The 18,999-nt window shown below is 37.8% G+C and overlaps 2 protein-coding genes and 1 long non-coding RNA gene across 3 annotated transcripts; 2 read left to right on the top strand and 1 right to left on the bottom strand.

Annotated features, from left to right (window-relative positions):
• Window positions 1–1,218: 1,218 nt before the first annotated feature.
• LOC104218198 (probable plastid-lipid-associated protein 12, chloroplastic) lies at window positions 1,219–10,821 on the top strand. Its single transcript, XM_009768632.2, has 11 exons — window positions 1,219–1,543; window positions 2,376–2,429; window positions 2,691–2,765; window positions 3,261–3,380; window positions 3,659–3,850; window positions 4,012–4,095; window positions 4,191–4,283; window positions 9,769–9,822; window positions 9,917–9,996; window positions 10,146–10,253; window positions 10,499–10,821. Exons 1-11 carry the CDS (start codon window positions 1,292–1,294, stop codon window positions 10,584–10,586), a joined length of 1,200 nt encoding a protein of 399 aa, XP_009766934.1. The 5' UTR covers window positions 1,219–1,291; the 3' UTR covers window positions 10,587–10,821.
• Window positions 10,822–11,848: 1,027 nt separating this feature from the next.
• On the top strand, window positions 11,849–15,658 carry LOC104218197 (DEAD-box ATP-dependent RNA helicase 41). The gene is made up of 3 exons (XM_009768631.2): window positions 11,849–11,955; window positions 12,074–12,160; window positions 12,571–15,658. The coding sequence occupies exons 2-3, from the start codon at window positions 12,118–12,120 to the stop codon at window positions 14,109–14,111; spliced, it is 1,584 nt and encodes a 527-aa protein (XP_009766933.1). The 5' UTR covers window positions 11,849–11,955; window positions 12,074–12,117; the 3' UTR covers window positions 14,112–15,658.
• A 1,986-nt stretch (window positions 15,659–17,644) lies between these two features.
• Window positions 17,645–18,508, bottom strand: LOC138882140 (uncharacterized). Its single transcript, XR_011403626.1, has 2 exons — window positions 18,331–18,508; window positions 17,645–17,880 (listed from the first exon to the last, which is right to left on the bottom strand). It is a non-coding gene; the product is annotated as an uncharacterized lncRNA (long non-coding RNA).
• Between the last annotated feature and the right edge of the window lie 491 nt (window positions 18,509–18,999).

The following is an 18,999-nucleotide window of genomic DNA, read 5'->3' as shown; positions in this document are numbered from 1 at the left end:
ACAAGATCTGTTCCTTGCATTACTGTTACCCTTTAATAATCACATCGCCAACAATATTTTGGCGTACAATAGGTATGTGACCAATGATCATTCATGCCATAATAATGACATTATTTTCTTATACCATCTCAAACCTCCTTCTAGGGATGAGTGTTGTATATTCACTACCACTAGCACGCTCATATTCTTCGAAGAATGAATATGTATTTGTTAATCAGATGTTGTCACATTCACATCATGAATGAACCATAATCATCTATATGTGTTTTATAATGATGATGACTATTATAATTTCATTTATTGCCACGTCCACATCCATTGATACCTTCACGGTAATAATTTTGTCTTCTTTTAGACTTATTATATATTGCTACCACATTCTCTTAAGGGAATGAGAATGAAGCAAATTCAATGTGATAAGTTTTCACTTCTTTGCCCACAATTATACATGAATTTGATCATGACAAGGTATAGAAATTTTACCACTTTAGGTGGTTATAATTGCTTACAAACTCCATTAGAGTTACAATCAAAATTTATCGTCTTTGCTTGTATTTAAAATCAAATTATAGAATGTCAAGAATTTTAAAGGGAAAAATAAAGTAAAATACTTATCTTAAATCCATAATTTAATCATGAAGGAAGTTTATGGAACAATTGACAATCATTATGCTCAATCCCAAAGCTTTTACTCAATTGATTAGAGTTACATGCTGATAACGTGTTATAAAATAATAAAAGAAGAATATTGCAAAGAAACAACAACAACAACAACAACAACAACAATCCAATATAATCCCACTTAGTTGATTCTGGGGAGGGTAGTGTGTACGCAGACCTTACCCCTACCCTGGGATAGAAAGACTGTTTCCAAATAGACCCCCGACATCCTTCCCGCCAAGAAATTCCCACCTTGCTCTTGGGGAGACTCAAACTCACAACCTCTTGGTTGGAAGTGTAGGTTGCTTACCATCAGAGCAACCTCTCTACTTATGGGGTAAAAATGACTTAGCCACCAAGTGACAAACCCTAAAATCTTTCTAAAATATAAACATTCACCTTAAATAGAATTCTATTTATAATTTTTTTTTGAAAAATACAAATAAAGGAACAATTTCTTTAGATATTCATATGACCCACCTACGCCGCGTGTGTAGCTAATAATTCTCCACGTCCACAAGAAAATCTAAATAATAGCAAATCAAATATGAAAAATCTTGAAAAGTTGGTTGAGGCTGTCCTTAACGGTTTATTGTCACACACAAACACCTCCCTCCAAAATTCTCAAACAATGGCAACAATGGAAATTGGGAATTTAGGTCTTCGATTTAGGCCTCAAATTGCCATAAATCCAACTAGAAATAATTATTGCAAGCAATTTCTTGGTCAGAAAAAGCAAAACAAGAAGAGATTTTTAGTATGTTCTGTTGTGGACCAAAAAGAAGCTAAAGTTTCTTCATTTAGTAATGAAGAAAATGCCCTAATTGAAGCTCTTATTGGTATTCAAGGTCGTGGTCGCTCTGCTTCTCCTCAACAACTTCAAGTCAGTTCACACATTTTTCCCAATTCTTTTATTTTTTTCTGATTTTTTGTTCTAACTCTGCTCTATTTAGTGATAGATTTTGAAGCGTTTATTGATATACGTGAATTATGAGTTTGTATGATTTTTTTCGATCCAGTTTTATTTTGTTTGGTATGATAATGACATGAGCTAAGCTTAAATAGAGAGTGAGGATTCATGTAGCCGACCTCAATATGTTTGAGACTGAGGGCATAGTTATTGTTATTATTGTAGTTTAGTAAGGTGATAAGATAATACAATGGGCAGCCCGATGCACGAAGCATCCCGCATTCACACAGGATTTGGGGAAGGGCCGCACCCCAAGGTGTAATAAGATAATACGATGATAGATTATAATATGGATATTATATAGTACTCCACCTGTTTCATTTATATGGTAGTGTTTGATTAGATACATAGTTTAAAAAAGAACGAAAGACGTTTGGCTCATACAAAATAGCCTTTAGAACTTGTGTCCTTTAATGACATCTCTACCTATAAGAGCATGTCATTAAGGATAAAATGAGAAATTTAAAGTTAAAGAGTTTTTGGAACAAACCAAAAATTAAAGAAAGCCATATAAAATGGAACTGAGGGAGTACATGGATTATGAAATGGAATTAAATAGAAGTAAACTTAATTCCATTTAAAAGAACCCATTTAAATGAGTTATGATTTCTTTTTAATTTTAATCTTTTAGGGGTTATTTGGTGCAGCGGCCGTAGGATAATATAGTGATATAATGCGGGAAATAAAAATACACACTATTGTTAGCTGAGATTAATAATTTGAAGCAATTTTTATGACTATGCAGGAGGTTGAACGCGCTGTTAAAGTTCTTGAAGGATCAGATGGTGTTTCTGAACCGGTGAGTATTATTTCCGTCGCTTTTGCTTTCATGAGTTTGAGAACTCATTAGACTTATTAATTTTTGTAACCGTGTACCCCCTTTTTAGTGTTTATACAATAATCTTAGCTACGTGTGAAGGAAAAGATATCAAAATAGTTATTCTTCTGCAATTTCTGGTTGTGCAATGTGTGACTAAGGAAAAGAAAATTTGATTTGAAAGTTTGCAACTTTACTTTCTAATTTCCTTGTGATGTTGAAACTGGTTACTATTATTTATAGACGAGCTCGAGTTTGATTGAGGGGCGGTGGCAGCTGATGTTCACGACTAGGCCAGGGTCAGCATCTCCTATTCAGGTTACACGCTGTACTTCTTGGTTTTTTATACCATTGACTGTCTACATTTATGTCGTTAGCGACAAATTTCAGGCTAGAGAGTTTAAAAGAAGAATTAGCGGTGAACGCTGATTTCATTGAGATGCCAAATAGCTATATCATGATATGGATTCTAGACCTAACCATTCATAAATCATGAACCCGACAAACATGTGAAAGTAAAGCGACATTACAAAGTTTACTAGGACAGGAAACCTAGATTACCAATGGTATCTAATGGGGCTGAATTGAGTGCTACAATGGAATATAAGCACTTGAGCTAATTTGCTGTTTTTGTATGAAAATATAAGAACGACTTTTCATTCGTTAACCTTGAGCTTGCTTTGTAAAGCCAGCAAACATCTTCTATGTATTCTTCAGGCCAAAAGATAAAAAAGAACAGATTTATAGCGTTAATGAGGTTTTTTAAATAGTCATTTTTCCTATCCGAGCCTAAACTTGAACACCACTTTGCAGAGAACTTTTGTTGGGGTAGATTCATTCAGTGTATTTCAAGAAGTGTTCCTTAGAACGAATGATCCACGCGTATCCAACATTGTAAAGTTTTCTGAGGCAATAGGTGAACTGAAAGTAGAGGTATGAATCTTTTATCGTATTTTCTTCAATAATTATTGACTTTGTTCTAAAGCTTACAGAAACACTCGATGCCTGTCCTATCAAATTTATTCCATTTCTGCTCAAACTGTAATATTTTTGTTTTGGTGGGTGAAGCGCTTGCGTTTGTGGGGGGAGGGGGGGGGAGGAGCGGAGGAGATGCTGCAAAGATTAAAAAGAAGAAAACATCCAAGTAGAAAGTAATGTGTTTCTTTGATATTGATATCTTGAATATATGTGCATCTTTTTTTTTTCTTCAGGCACTTGCGACGATCAAAGATGGAAAACGAATTCTTTTCCAATTTGATAGAGCAGCCTTTTCGTTCAAATTTCTACCCGTCAAGGTTCCATACCCTGTACCTTTTCGACTTCTGGGAGATGAAGCTAAGGGCTGGTTAGACACAACGTATTTATCTCCATCTGGAAATCTCCGTATTTCAAGAGGAAACAAGGTAGGAGAGCGTAATAATTAGCTAACGATCGCATTCGCTTTTCCTCACCGTTATATGATATACGTCATGAATATTAGCCAGTAAGCTGTATCTCACAGCTCCTTTTTAACGGGTAATCAGTTAAGCGTTTAAGGGCCACAAGCTATACTGCTATAGTGCAGGGAACTACATTTGTGCTACAAAAGGAAGCCGAACCAAGACAAAAATTGCTTTCATCAATTTCAACGGGTACAAGTGTTGAAAAGGTACGGATGTTACTTTTCGGTGAAAATTCTGTTATAGATGGTCTACAATTCTTTAATTCAATTGGCTAATACTTTTCGTGCTGTGAAATTAACAGGCAATTGATGAATTTATTTCCTTGAACCAAAATGTAGCAAATCCTGAATTGGAACTACTTGAGGGAGAGTGGCAAATGATATGGAGTTCACAGGTATCTGTCCACTCAAACTTCTCTTTCCCTTTCGAATGCCAAAAGTTTGGCATAATGGAAAAGCTCAAAAGCAGACCATTCTATACTTGCTTATGAATAAGATCGATATTCACTAGGTGAAAGGGAGTTGTAAACAATGCAACTTATAGCACATGGAAACTGTAGCATCTGATTAGATACAGTCTAATAGAGCGCAACAAATGAGTGCCGATACAAACAGTAGAAAGAATGAGATAGATAGTGAGATTTTCCTCCTCAAGAAGCTACTCTGAACATGCTAAAGAAAACCCAAAATTTCGAGAAAGAGAAGGAAAGGATTTAGGTGCCAGTGTTCAGTGGCGGAGCCACATGTATTCAGTTGCCGGAAAATTACACTGCACAGCTAAGTAAAAAAGAAAATTATTGTTGAATTTGGCAAATCCCACATCGGTGGTTTAGCCATTTGGTGGAAAAAATTTCCCTATAAAAGTAGGCCTAATGTTTAGGATTTAGACACACCTCTCATTTGCCTTCTTATCTTCTTAAGGCATTTGTATCTTCTCTCTTTAGTATTATTTCATTTGTAATTTTTGAGTGGAATAAAATATTGGTTGTGTCCGAGAAAGTAGGCAAAATTGGCCGAACCTCGTAAATTCTAGTGTTCCTTTTATTGTTGTTTTATTGTCTTATTTATTATTTGGTGGTTGTCATATTTTTTGGTATAGTAGTTGTGACTCATTCACACTATATACATTTGGCTTCCGCAACAATTGGTATCAGAGCCAAGGTACTGTCTAAGTATGCTCTGTGGTTGCAACATAGTCTGATCTTCCACATCTGAAAAGATTTATCTTGGTAACTGAGTCAAGGATCTGTCTGAGTATGCTCTGTGGTTGCAGCTTAGTCTGATCTTCCACACCAGAAATGAAATAATCTTGATTTGTATCGTCAGCTATTAAATAATATCTGTATCAAAGATGGGAGACAATAAACAAGAAGAATCTACATCAAGTGTCAACAATACGTCATCATTGGCATCTTCGCTTATGACAAGAATTGTGTCAAATGCGAAATTTGTGGTAGAAATTTTTGACGGGTCAGGACATTTTGGGATGTGGCAAGGCGAGGTTCTAGATGTCCTTTTTCAACAAGGGCTAGATCTTGCCATTGAAGAAAAAAGACCAGATGTTATTGGAGAAGAAGATTGGAGAATTATCAACCGTGTTGCTTGCGGTACTATTCGATCCTACCTTGCTAGAGAGCAGAAATATCCATACACAAAGGAAACTTCTGCAAGTAAATTATGGAAAGCACTGGAGGATAAATTTTTGAAGAAAAACAGTCAAAATAAATTGTACATGAAGAAGAGACTGTTTCACTTCACCTATGTTCCTGGTACCACGATGAATGAACATATCACCAGTTTCAATAAGTTGGTCACAGATTTGCAAAATATGGATACAACTTATGATGATGGTGACTTGGCCTTAATGTTGTTGGCGTCACTTCCTGATGAGTACGAGCACCTTGAAACTACTCTACTCCATGGAAATGACGAAATTTCTCTCAGAGAAGTTTGTTCGGCTTTGTACAGCTATGAACAAAGAAAGCGAGAAAAACAGAAGGGCGGAGAAGGAGAAGCACTGTTTGTGAGGGGTCGTCCTCAAAATCAAACGAGGACAAAGAAGGGAAGATCCAAGTCAAGATCCAGACCCAGCAAAGATGAATGTGCCTTTTGTCGAGAAAAAGGGCACTGGAAGAAAGACTGTCCGAAGTTGAAGAATAAGGCCAAACATAACAATGGAAAGGCCATTATGGATTCAAATGTAGCTGATTGTGATGATTCAGACTTCTCATTAGTTACAACAGAGTCATCAACATCATCAGACATATGGTTGATGGACTCGGCTTGTAGCTATCATATGTGTCCCAACAGGGACTGGTTCGTGGAATTTCAAGAAGGAGAATATGGAGTCGTCCACACAGCGGATAACAGCCCTCTTACCTCATATGGCATTGGTTCAATACGATTAAGGAACCATGATGGAATGATCAGAACATTGATAGATGTTCGATATGTACCGGATTTGAAGAAGAATCTCATCTCTGTGGGAGCCCTAGAATCAAAAGGGTTCAAAATCATTGCAGAAAATGGAGTGATGAGAGTATGCTCCGGTGCACTAGTGGTAATGAAGGCTAATCGGAAGAATAATAATATGTACCGCTATCGTGGCAGTACAGTTATTGGGACAGCGACAGTAACATCCAGTGACGACAAAGAGGCAGAAGCAACCAAGCTATGGCACATGCGCTTGGGACATGCTGGAGGAAAATCCTTGAAAACTCTATCAGATCAAGGATTGTTAAAAGGAGTAAAGGCTTGCAACTTGGAGTTTTGTGAGCATTGTGTCAAAGGGAAACAGACAAGGGTTAAATTTGGTACAGCGATCCATAATACTAAAGGCATTTTGGATTATGTACACTCTGATGTTTGGGGTCCTTCCAAAACACCTTCATTGGGTGGGAAGCACTATTTTGTAACCTTTGTTGATGATTTTTCTCGAAGAGTGTGGGTGTATACAATGAAAAACAAAGATGAAGTGCTGGGAATTTTTCTCAAATGGAAGACGATGGTGGAGAATCAAACAGGCAGGAGGATCAAGTGTATTCGCACAGACAATGGAGGTGAATACAAAAATGATCATTTCAATAAGGTCTGTGAAAATGATGGCATCGTCCGACACTTCACTGTTAGACATACACCACAACAGAATGGAGTGGCAGAACGTATGAACCGGACCTTGCTGGAGAAGGTACGGTGTATGTTGTCCAATGCTGGCTTGGGCAAAGAATTTTGGGCTGAGGCAATTACATATGCATGCCACCTCATTAATCGTCTACCATCTGCTGCTATTGATGGCAAGACACCATTTGAAAAATGGTATGGAAAGCCTGCTGTAGATTATGACTCTTTGCACGTGTTTGGCTCAACTGCATATTATCATGTGACAGAGTCAAAATTGGATCCAAGGGCAAAGAAGGCTATTTTTATGGGAATTACTTCTGGAGTCAAAGGATATCGCTTATGGTGTCCTATGACAAAGAAAGTAATATTCAGCAGGGATGTTACCTTTGATGAATCTGCTATGGTAAATAAGGTAACAGAAGATACCAAACAAAATGAGGGTGCTTCTAAGCAGGTGGAGTTTGAGGGAAAATTTATTTTTCCTACACAAGAAGCAGAGGAGGAAACAAATGAAGATTATCCTCTGGAAGAAGAGCCAGTAGAGAGGGAAATTCCAACTCAGGAACCTCAACAACAACTTGAATCAATTGCAACTAGCAGGCCAAAAAGGACAATAACAAAACATGTTTGTCTTATAGAGACGGTTGCTTGTGCCGCCTCAATTGTAGCTGATATGTTCCTACCACTTATAAAGACGCAGTCCAAAGTTCAGAAGAAAATAAGTGGAGGATTGCCATGAATGATGAAATACAGTCCCTTTATCAGAATCATACATGGAGATTGGCCAATCTCCCAAAGGGAAAGAAAGCAATTGGGTGCAAATGGGTATTTGCAAAGAAAGAAGAATTTCCTAACCAAGAAGATGTTCGCTACAAAGCAAGATTGATGGCCAAAGGATATGCTCAAAAGGAGGGAATTGATTACAATGAAGTGTTTTCTCCAGTTGTAAAACATCCCTCCATTAGAATTATGTTGGTTTTGGTAGCACAGTTGGATTTGGAACTAGTTCAGATGGATGTAAAAACTGCGTTTTTACATGGAAACTTGGAGAAGGAAATCTACATGACTCAGCCAGAAGGATTCAAAGTTGCTGGAAAAGAAAATATAGTGTGCAAAGTTGAAAAATCATTGTACGGATTGAAACAATCTTCTAGATAATGGTATAAGCGATTTGACGAGTTTATGTTGCGGCAAGGGTACAAGAGAAGCAAATACGATCATTGTGTGTATTTGTGCAAGCTTAAAGATGGTTCCTTTGTATATCTTCTCCTATATGTTGATGATATGTTGATAGCTTCCACGAATTCGGAAGAAATTGATAAGTTGAATAAGTTGAAGATTCAACTGAAGAAGGAGTTCGAGATGAAGGATCTGGGTATGGCAAAGAAAATTCTTGGCATGGAGATAATAAGAGATAGACGTTCAAAGAAACTCTGTTTATCTCAAAAGGAATATTTGAAGAGAGTACTACAACGTTTTGGCATAGATGAGAAGACTAAGCCAGTTAGTACTCTACTTGCTCTCCATTTTAAGCTAAGTACTACTATGTCGCCAAAAGATGAAGCTGAACATGAGTATATGTCAAGGGTACCATACGCAAATGCTGTTGGTAGCTTGATGTATGCAATGGTCTATACGAGACCTGACATTTCACAAGCTGTTAGAGTTATTAGCAGTTATATGCATAATCCAGGAAAGGAGCATTGGCAAGCTATGAAGTCGATTCTACGGTATATTCATAATACTGTAGATGTTGGGTTAGTTTTTGAGCAGGAAGGCAATCAATCTGTAGTTGGATATTGTGACTCAGATTTTGCGGGTGATCTGGACAAACGAAGATCAACTACTGGTTATGTGTTTACTTTTGCAAAGGCACCAGTTAGTTGGAAGTCTACTTTGCAGTCAATAGTTGCTTTGTCTACAACAGAGGCAAAGTACATGACTATTACAGAGATTTGTTGAATTTGGCAAATCCCACATCGGTGGTTTAGCCATTTGGTAGAGAATTTTTCCCTATAAAAGGAGACCTAATGTTTAGGATTTAGACACACCTCTCATTTGCATTTTTATCTTCTTAAGGCATTTGTATATTCTCTCTTTAGTATAATTTCACTTGCAATTTTGGAGTGAAATAAAATATTGGTTGTGTTCGAGGAAGTAGGCAAAATTGGCCGAACCTCGTAAATTCTGGTGTTCCTTTTATTGTTGTTTTATTGTCTTATTTATTATTTGGTGGTTGCCATAATTTTTGGTATAGTAGTTGTGACTCATTCACACTATATACATTTGGCTTTCGCAACAATTATGTATATATATTACATACTGATACCCCTTGGCTCTTTCTGGATTTACTTCTTTATATTTTGACCCCCTTAGTGAAAATCCTGGATCTGCCACTACCTGTGTAACTATGTAAAATGGACTTCTGAATACAGTCAGCATGAATTATTACCTGACAAAGATGAACGATATTATGTTAACACTGTTTTAAGAAAAAATATTCACCTCTTAGAAGAACATAAGTAGGCCGCAATGCTATGGGTCTAAGTTAAAGCCTATGGCAAATGAAGAAAAGATAAGTTCTATCAATGTTGTTGTATTGTCAGCGGCTTGGGGCTTTTAAAATAGGGGATAACATATACTTTTAATTATGCTGAGTAAAGCTCTTCTTGTGACTTAAGCTTTCACTCATTTAGCGCCTGAGTTGTTCGTGAAAGGTAAATTCAGCCATATAATTATTGCGTTCATTCCTTTTGTCAGGTTGAAACAGATAGTTGGGTCGAGAATGCTGGCAATGGTCTCATGGGCATGCAGGTGCATAAGACTCTTCATTCTTTTCTTATGTCTGCTGCTTTAGACTCTTCAATAATTCTGTTTTATACTGAATTTATGATGTTCTTCTTTTTAGATTGTCAAACCAAATGGACAATTAAAGTTCCTGGTTGAGATATTCTTTGGGATTAGGTTCTCCATGACTGGAAAATATGAGTAAGTCCCCTGCTAAATGCCACTCGCAAATTATCGTAGTCTCCAGTCATGTTAATGAAACAATACTATAGAATCTGAGGATATTAAGATTTTCATCAAGAATCAATTGCTAGGTTCTGATGTCGTTAATCTTAATTGCTTGGCTTCAGGAAATCCGGTAGTAACACGTACAATGTTATAATGGATGATGGAGCATTCGTGGCTGGAGTTTATGGAATTCCAGTTGAAATGGAAAGCAAGTTCACCATAGAAATACTGTAAGATATCTAATGCGGACATAGCATTGGCTTTCTAACTATTTTAGCTAAACTTTGTCATCCATCGTTACTTTGGCCGAAGGTCTATCGAAAATAGCCTCTTTGTCCTCCAAGGGCAGGAGTAAGGTTTGCGTACATACTACCTTCCCCAGACGCCACTTATGAGAACTCACTGGGTTTTTGTTGTTGTTTGTCATCGATCGTTATGCTTAAACAATCCTGTTATTTCCATTTGTATAATGCAGATATACTGATGACAAGATCAGAATTTCACGGGGCTACAACAAAATTCTCTTCATCCATGTACGCGTAGATGGATCCAAAAAGAAGTGATCAAGAGTTGTATAGGCAAATTAAGGCCAATTTGCTATGTTAAAACTTCAAATCATTGTCAAATCTTGTCAAACTGTAACTTATATTCAAACTGCCATGCACCTTTCAAAATTTCATACTTCTTACAATCAAAACTGCCTTATGCCAGAGGATCTCTAGCAGCAGATGTTTGTTGGCCGAGACGGATCCAGAGTTTTAATTTGATGGGTTCAATCTTTATGTTTTTGCCGCTAAACCATTGAACATTAAAAGTTATTTTTCTTTACACATATATCTAAGCCACATATTAAAGTTATGAGTTTAGTTGAACCTGTAGCTCGTGAGCTAAATCCGCCTATGTTTGTAGGGTGACAGAGCTTTAGCATACCATTAGAACTTCATCATTGGTAAATGGTCTTGTTATGCTCTTAATCATCGCAAATACATTCCAAAATGCAGTGTTTGACCACTTTTTTAGTTTGTGTTTATTGTTGAGTGATTGCTTATTCATTTTGAAAGATAGTCCGGAAGCTTCTTTTCTATCAGCAAGCAAAGACGAGATCACCACTTCTGTCAACAAAAGAAATTCTTTTATTCTTCCTTTACCTTTTGTCATTCGAACCCCAATTGGATGGTATACAGAAAATAGTCCTTGACTTAACCTAAAGTTGAATCCATAATATTCCTCATTTCTTTTCCTTGAAAAAGAAAAATTAAGCACATCTGGTTAATTGTTCATGGTTAAATGATAAAAGTTTATATATGAAACACATGTTGTGTATATATTGGTTTGGTATAAACATCATATCTAAATTAATTTTTTTTTCTCCCACAACGAGGCAACTAGCAAATGCGGACAAACTAGTAAATATATAAATAATGATATTGACATGGATAAGATTAGCCTATAAAATCTAAGGATCTTTATACAAATAGCCGGACAAATTTATTGTTTACTTTTCCTAGCTGGTATACATAATCTGTGCATTGATTAAACACAGTTATACATATATTAAACATGACTATGCTTATATTATATATCTGCTGACTATTTTTAGTTTAAGCAATTGGGTGAACCACTATTCAGGTTAATTCTGCTAAAATGTTAACCTCTTATAGTAAAATTAGGGCTGGCAGCCCGGTGCATTAAGCTTCCGCTATGCACGGGGTACGGGTAAGGGCCGGACCACAAGGGTCTATAATAAAGTTAGGATCTTTTGGGTTTTATCCAAAAGAAAGGGGTTATAGCATAATTCCCAAACTTAGCTCCACTTCCAACCCGAAAGGCCCAATTTAAGATCCGATAACCCGGAAAACATATATAGTTTCCGATTGCCCCAGAAGCTGAAAAAAAGGAAAAAAGAATCGCTATTAGCAATCCAGAAGAGAGGTACGTTCTTGGTCTGTAGATTTTTGAGTTTCTTCCATTTACCCCAATTTTTTAATCTGCATAATTTTGAATCTTTTTTTTTCTTCGAGTTGGTTCATAATTTTTTCTATTTTTTCAGGACTCAGATTTATTGAGTATCTTTGTTTTCGGAGTATTTGAGCCATGGAAAGTTCGGTAGCTGCAGAAAATGATAGTAATGCCGCAGGTAATTTCCTAACAAACCCAAAATCATTTTTTTCTTAAAAAAATTTGTTCATCAGCTTTGGTAGTTGAATTAGTGTAGCAATTAGAGGATTCTGCTCCTTGATTATGTGTTTATAGGGATACTTATTGAAGCATTTTACTGTTAAAGATCTTGAGTTGAAGCTTTGTGTGAAAGTACTATGGATACCATTAGTCTAAACAGAAAGAATGTAAGGAAATGCTGTATAGGTTTGAGATTTCAAGAGAAAGCTGCAAAATTAGCTGAAAAGAAAACTATACTGTATACAGCTTCTTTTTCCTTTTTTTGCTTGGTTATTTGTTGTACTTGTTTTACCCTTTTATTCCTATGATGATGTTAGCAAAAGAATGGTTTAAGTGCTTATGGGAGTGCTGCTTTGATGTCTGTTTCAGAGGATGATGTAAAGGAGAGGTGTTGGGACCAAAGAGAAGCGCTACCTGGCGAGCCTCGATGTGTTATATGTGGCCGCTATGGTGAGTACATTTGCGATGAGACTGATGATGATATTTGCAGCTTGGAATGCAAAGGTATATTGTTGTCGCGGCTTGCAAAATCACGGCAACCAACTGCTCGTCCATGTCCTGTGAAGTTACCTGCAACGGATGAGTGCTATTATGTTAGGGATAATGATAAATCTGAAGTGAAACCACTAACAACTGACCAGACTGAACTTCTGAGAAGAAAACTTGATATTGTTGTGAAGGGAGACACTACAGTGCCTCCCGTCTTGTCATTTGCTTCCGGCAAGCTACCTCAGAAGCTTCTCGAGAATATTGAAGTTGCCGGTTATGAAATGCCAACTCCTGTCCAAATGCAAGCAATCCCTTCTACTTTAGCAGGGCAAAGCTTGCTTGTTTCAGCGGAGACTGGTTCCGGTAAAACTGGCTCGTTTCTAATTCCTATAGTTTCTCGATGTGCAAAAGTTAATGAAGAGCATTTCCAAAACCAGCAGAAACCATTAGCTATGGTTCTCACACCTACTAGAGAACTCTGCATACAGGTAGAGGATCAAGCTAAGGTGCTCGGGAAAGGTTTGCCCTTCAAAACTGCATTGGTGGTAGGTGGTGATGCCATGGCGGGACAGCTCCACCGCATCCAGCAGGGAGTGTCTTTAATTGTGGGAACTCCTGGAAGGCTCATTGACCTTTTAACGAAGCACGAGATTGAACTGAATACTATTTCAATTCTTGTTCTTGATGAAGTAGATTGCATGCTCCAAAGAGGTTTCCTTGAGCAGGTGATGCAGATTTTTACGGCTCTGTCTCAACCTCAAGTGTTAATGTATTCTGCAACAATTCCTAAAGAAGTAGAGCGGATGGCAAGCTCAATGGCGAAAAAGGTCACAGTCATCTCTGTTGGGAAGCCAAATAAACCTAATCAGGCTGTCAAGCAGTTAGCGATTTGGGTAGACTCGAAGCGGAAGAAGCAAAAGCTTTTCGGTATTTTGATGAGCAAGCAGCATTACAAGCCACCAGTTATTGTATTTGTGGGTTCTAGACTTGGAGCAGATCTCCTTTCTGAAGCAATAACAGTAAGTACAGGGCTAAAAGCATTGCCAATGCATGGTGAGAAATCAATGAAGGATAGGCGAGAAATTGTTAGGTCATTTCTAGTTGGAGAAGTTCCTGTTATTGTGGCCACAGGGGTGTTGGGTCGAGGAATTGATCTGTTGACTGTGAAACAGGTAATTGTGTTTGATATGCCAAATTCCATCAAGGAGTATGTGCACCAGGTTGGAAGGGCATCTAGAATGGGAGAGGAAGGTACAGCAATTGTCTTTGTGAATGAAGAGAATAAGAAATTGTTTCCCGAGTTGGTTGAAACTCTTAAAACATCTGGTGCTGCAATTCCCCGAGAGCTTGCCAATTCACGGCATTCTGTTGGCTCTTTCTCTGCTGGCAGAGGTCAGAAAAAACGAAAACATGGTTACTGATGATGTTGGTCTCCCTTCCTCTTCCCTACATGAAGCTCCCCCTGCTAAGAATTAAGATTACTTATCCTCTCAAACTCTCCTCTACTGCAAATGTTCTGTCATTACCCAACTGCTTCTTAGACCTAGTTGTCAAACTGTCTTGGTTAGACATTAGTGCACGAGTATTTGTACATGTGTATACTGTGTAGTGTGCATGCATTACGTCTTGATTCTTCTCGTGCTAAAAGGATGCTTCTCATTTGAAAACACCTGGTCAACTGAAAACCAGCCCTGGAACTTCAGTTATTTAGTGATGGACATGAAGGGTGCACTCCTCAAAGCTTAAGAACTGAAATGTAGCTGACTGCGATGTTGACGGAATGCTGCAGTTCGTACTCATTCTTTAGGTGATCTCTTCGGCCTTAAAAGTCAAGAGGATATAAGGTTTTGGCGATGCTGGTTATATCTGCGGTTGGACTGATAAGCATTCACCTTAGAAATTAACTGCTCACTGAAAGTTTAAGCTTACATGACAGTTTTGGTGACATATATATTGTTCACCAAATTTGTCGTGATTGATTTTCCTCAATGAGTATATACCGTTCTATGCTTGACTTGACAGTTCGCCTCACGGGGCACGGATGCCTTTGCCTATGTTTTCAGATTTGGAAGAATTCTGATAAGCAAGACTGCCAGAGGTGTTTCAAAACGCGGGTTAAGCAGCATATTGTAAATGTTGGTAGGCAACCTTCTACTTGTCAACCAGAAGGAGCAAGCAGCGGGAAAAGGAGGAGATTTGGAGGCGGCTGTTACTAGTTGAATACAGGTAGAGGATCAACTCTTAGTAGTTGAGAACTGTGCACTATATTCATATCATTCCGTTTTCCCTATTAAACATATAGATCCGCAGGCAGATACATGAGCAAAGTCACCATTTGCTCTGATGCTTGAAGTGGCTTGCGATTTGAACCCTCACAAGAGGAGAACATGCCTCACTATTTAATAACATTGAAAGATCGTTCCAGAGAAAATGAAGGCAGGCTTCGACATATTCTATCACATCTTGCTTGTACTGGATTTTATTTAACTAAACCTCTTAAAGCTCCTGTATGAATTTCTCTAACATGCGGCTTAATGGGCTTGATATCTTGCTAAACATTAGGGATAAGGTGCTAGACCTCTAATGTTTTGCGAGATATCAAACCCATTAAGCCACAAGTTGGAGTGATTTATACAGGAGCTAGAAGAGGTTTTGTTAAATCGTAAATCCCGTACAACTTAGATGTGAAAGAATTTGTTGAATAATTTTCTCTTAAAGGATGTGGTATAATTAATTAAATGGTCAGACGTGTTCTTTGATGCTTGCTCTGATCAAATTGAAAGTCTCTTCCAAGCATTTGGCATCTTTGTTTATCTGCCTGAAGATCTATATATTGACAAGTGATATGCATTTATGAGGTGACAAGTATGGAGTGCAGTGTCCTTGAATCCTATGAATGATATTGTGGTGTAATTTAATATTTAAAAGAGATAATGTGGTGTCACCAAGGCTGTTGTTGGGTATGATTTATCAAGTCTGTTACAGGTTTAGAGAAATGAGTTGATTAGGTATAGCAGCAAAACCAAAGTACTTCTTCTTTGGGTTTACACTCTTCAGGATAATGCAAATATGTAAAAACACTCGGTGCGGCTAAGGAGCACATTATCCTCATTACCAATTTCCCTCTCCCCTGGAGGGGTTTAGCTAGAGTGCCTTCCCTGCAGAGACATGAACAACAATAACGATATAATACCCAGTGTAGTTTCACAAGTGGGGTCTGGGGAGGGTAGTGTGTATGCAAACCTTACGCCTGTCTATAGAAGGCAGAGAGGTTGTTTCCGGTAGACCCTCAGGCTCAGGAAGGAAAAAGGGGAGGGACAATAACAAGCAAACCAATCTGACAACCGAAGCGAAAATACAAAACTAACGCTAAATAATGCAATCAGAAAATCGAAACAAAGGCAGCACCAACAGAAGTCTAGGGATATGAAAGAAACACGAAGGACACTAAATGATGTATCAAAGTTACTGCTACAAACAAGAACAACACTCGGTTACCTAACGATTTACCTTTATGCTCAATCTCCACACCTTTCTACCATGATCATGTCCTTAGTCAGTTGGAGTAGCGCTATATCTTGCCTAATCACCTCTCCCTAATACTTCTTCGGACTGCCTCTGCCTCTTCGATGGCCCTCTAACGCAGCCTCACACCTCCTTATAGGAGCATCAGTGTGTCTCATCTTAACATGCCCGAACCATCTAAGTTTCGCCTCCCGCATCTTGTCCTCCCCAGGGGCCACACCCGCCTTCTCCCGAATAACTTCATTTCTAATTCTATTTATCATGATATGCCCACACATCCATCTCAACATCTTCATTTCAGCCACCTTCATCATCTGGACATGGGAGTTCTTGACCGACCAACACTCCGCCCCATACACCATAGTCGGTCTTACCATCGCTTTATAGAACTTACCTTTAAGTTTAAGTGACACATTTTTATGACACAGAACACCGGAAGCGAGGCTTTCGGGCCTCCATTTCATCCACTCCGCCCCACTACGGTGTGCGACATCCTCGTCGATCTCCCCACGGGGAAAAAGTATATAAGAAAACCAAGTTCTTTTTTATTTAACCATCTTGTATCCAAAGCCTATTGACTGGAGTAATTAAATTTGTGCCAGGTAGAATCACAAAGAGAGTAGAACACTCCTACCAAAAGTTAAAAATAAAGAAAAGAGTTTAATTGCCCAAATAAGATAAAATCAGTATAGTCGGTATAACAATCATCCCCCTCTCTCTATATACTAGTGGGAATCGCCCGTGCTAGACACGGGCCCAATAGCGCAATTGTTTCTAATAATATTTAGTAAATGGTCTCCTACTTCATCAATTCTGTAGGAGCCTAAATTGTCTAAAGGAAAACGCCATGTTCCTTCGTCTGGTTTGGTATCTTATACCAATCTCGAGAGAGATAATGTCTTTTCGTACTCTGTAAACGAACTACAAGTTAACATTATGTATTCAACAGGAAGCGTCACAGCCTAGGTTAGGGCCACCTCCGAGAAACCTTACAATAGGCAGATCACCTCTTTTATTATAGTAGATAGACAACATTTGTGGACTACGATAAATGTTTTCAACCAATCTGACATCGTAAATGCACATGTAATGTCATGTGTCAGTTCATACATGTGGTAATTTAATGAAGGATTGGAAATATACATTTTTATTTTACAATAGAAGAATGCTTTATTAATTCTTTGTGCTTGCCAATCTGAAAGAAATCATTTGATATTCTGTGGCATCATGAAGTCACCACCAAAAAAAGTTTAAATGGTTGATAGACTCTTTTTGTCAGTTTTCACATGGGTAACATCTGCTGCAAATAGAAAGTCCTCTTCTCTGCCAATTATCTTGGCTAAGACATGTTGCCTCGACAGCATTCCCCACAAAGCAGGGAATTTTGGTGTGTTGTTTTTGTCCTCCGTGTTATCTTTTACCATCCAGCTTTTGGAGAAGATTGTAGCAACTTTGGACACCCTATACAGTACCTATATCATAATCAGAACTACTGGTCTATAAACTCCATTACTTTTTCACTTTGTTCCGCAATCACCTTTGAGGTTGTTGTATAGAGCAAGATTGAGGTTGTCGTACAATGCATATTTGATCACCATGACTGTTTTCATAGTAAATGTCCTGATTAAGGTGGCAAGACCATAATGCATGTGTTGAATTTACCATCTGCACATATGAATGGAGAAGAGAAAATGTTAAACAAAAAAGGACTGGTAATAAAGACGATGAACTAAGTTCAAAGTGGCTGCAAAAGTGTGAAAGGTGACTGTTCTCTGTCATTAAAGTTTATCTTAAACTGTTGATGTCATTCAGGGTTGACAAAACAGTCACCAAATATAAGCATTTTTGTTCGGGGTTGAACTACAGAGAGTAGGGAATTCATCCTTCAATGTCCCTGTTTCAATCCAACTATGTGTGCAAAATTTTATCTTCCTTTTAATCCCCCATCTTCAACATGATACTGCTGTATCACGTTGTTTAGCTGCACTGCTAAAACATAAAATTGTAGGGAGCATGTAAATTTTATATAGCACATCCTTCCATAGATGTAACAGGAGGTGTATATAAAAGAATGTATAACTTGCCATCAATCAGAATCAAAGGTTATGCACTAACCATTCATAGAAGGTGATATAATCGATGTACTTGATGCAAAATTTTAAGGTGCTCTTCAAATTATCACGGCAAAAAGGCAGGACCCTGATCTTGTATTCCTGCGAGGTTGAGAAAAGGAAAACCGTTCTCAGCCAGGTTCCCAAAATAGTGAAAGAGATGAATAGAGAGAATGTAGGTATGATTCTTACTTCTCAAGAAAACGTAGGTACATTTACCAAATTGTAGCGGCAAAAAGATTTATGTGAAAGGTTTTAGCCTTGACGATGAAGAAGTCGCATTTGAGATGAGAAAGTATCGCCAGCTATGGTGAATTATAGTAACTAAAGGTGCCTTGCATCATATCATGTCAATATGTAGATAGTTTATATGTAAATAGATTACTCTCATGTTTTTTTTTTGCCAAGCACATATCATCCCTGAATTGAGGGGATTGAGCTTGCTGTCAAGGCATAAACTCCTGGAAAAGCTAAATGACTCTGATTTGTAGTGCAGAGTATGCCAACGTTGAACTCGATTGGAGCAAAGGTAAGAATTGTACAGATACTTTATTTTCTTCTTTTTTTCTCTTTTAGAATATAGATACTTCTCTTAACTAGAAAGAAATTAGATGTACTAAATCAAAGTCGTAGACTTACGTCAACAAATATGCTATGTTGTCATTGAACACTT

Source organism: Nicotiana sylvestris, chromosome 11, assembly GCF_000393655.2.
Source record: "Nicotiana sylvestris chromosome 11, ASM39365v2, whole genome shotgun sequence".
Lineage (NCBI taxonomy): Eukaryota > Viridiplantae > Streptophyta > Magnoliopsida > Solanales > Solanaceae > Nicotiana > Nicotiana sylvestris.
Note: the sequence above shows the minus strand (reverse complement) of the source record. Positions and strands in the feature narration are given on the sequence as shown.

Excerpts from the sequence above, each read along its gene's own strand:
- LOC104218197 (XM_009768631.2), top strand. The coding sequence starts at position 12,118 with ATGGAAAGTTCGGTAGCTGCAGAAAATGATAGTAATGCCGCAG. Across the intron at positions 12,161-12,570 it reads AAATGATAGTAATGCCGCAG|AGGATGATGTAAAGGAGAGG; the intron begins GTAATTTCCTAA and ends TGTCTGTTTCAG.
- LOC104218198 (XM_009768632.2), top strand. The coding sequence starts at position 1,292 with ATGGCAACAATGGAAATTGGGAATTTAGGTCTTCGATTTAGGCCTCAA. Across the intron at positions 4,096-4,190 it reads CGGGTACAAGTGTTGAAAAG|GCAATTGATGAATTTATTTC; the intron begins GTACGGATGTTA and ends TGAAATTAACAG. Across the intron at positions 9,997-10,145 it reads TCCATGACTGGAAAATATGA|GAAATCCGGTAGTAACACGT; the intron begins GTAAGTCCCCTG and ends GCTTGGCTTCAG.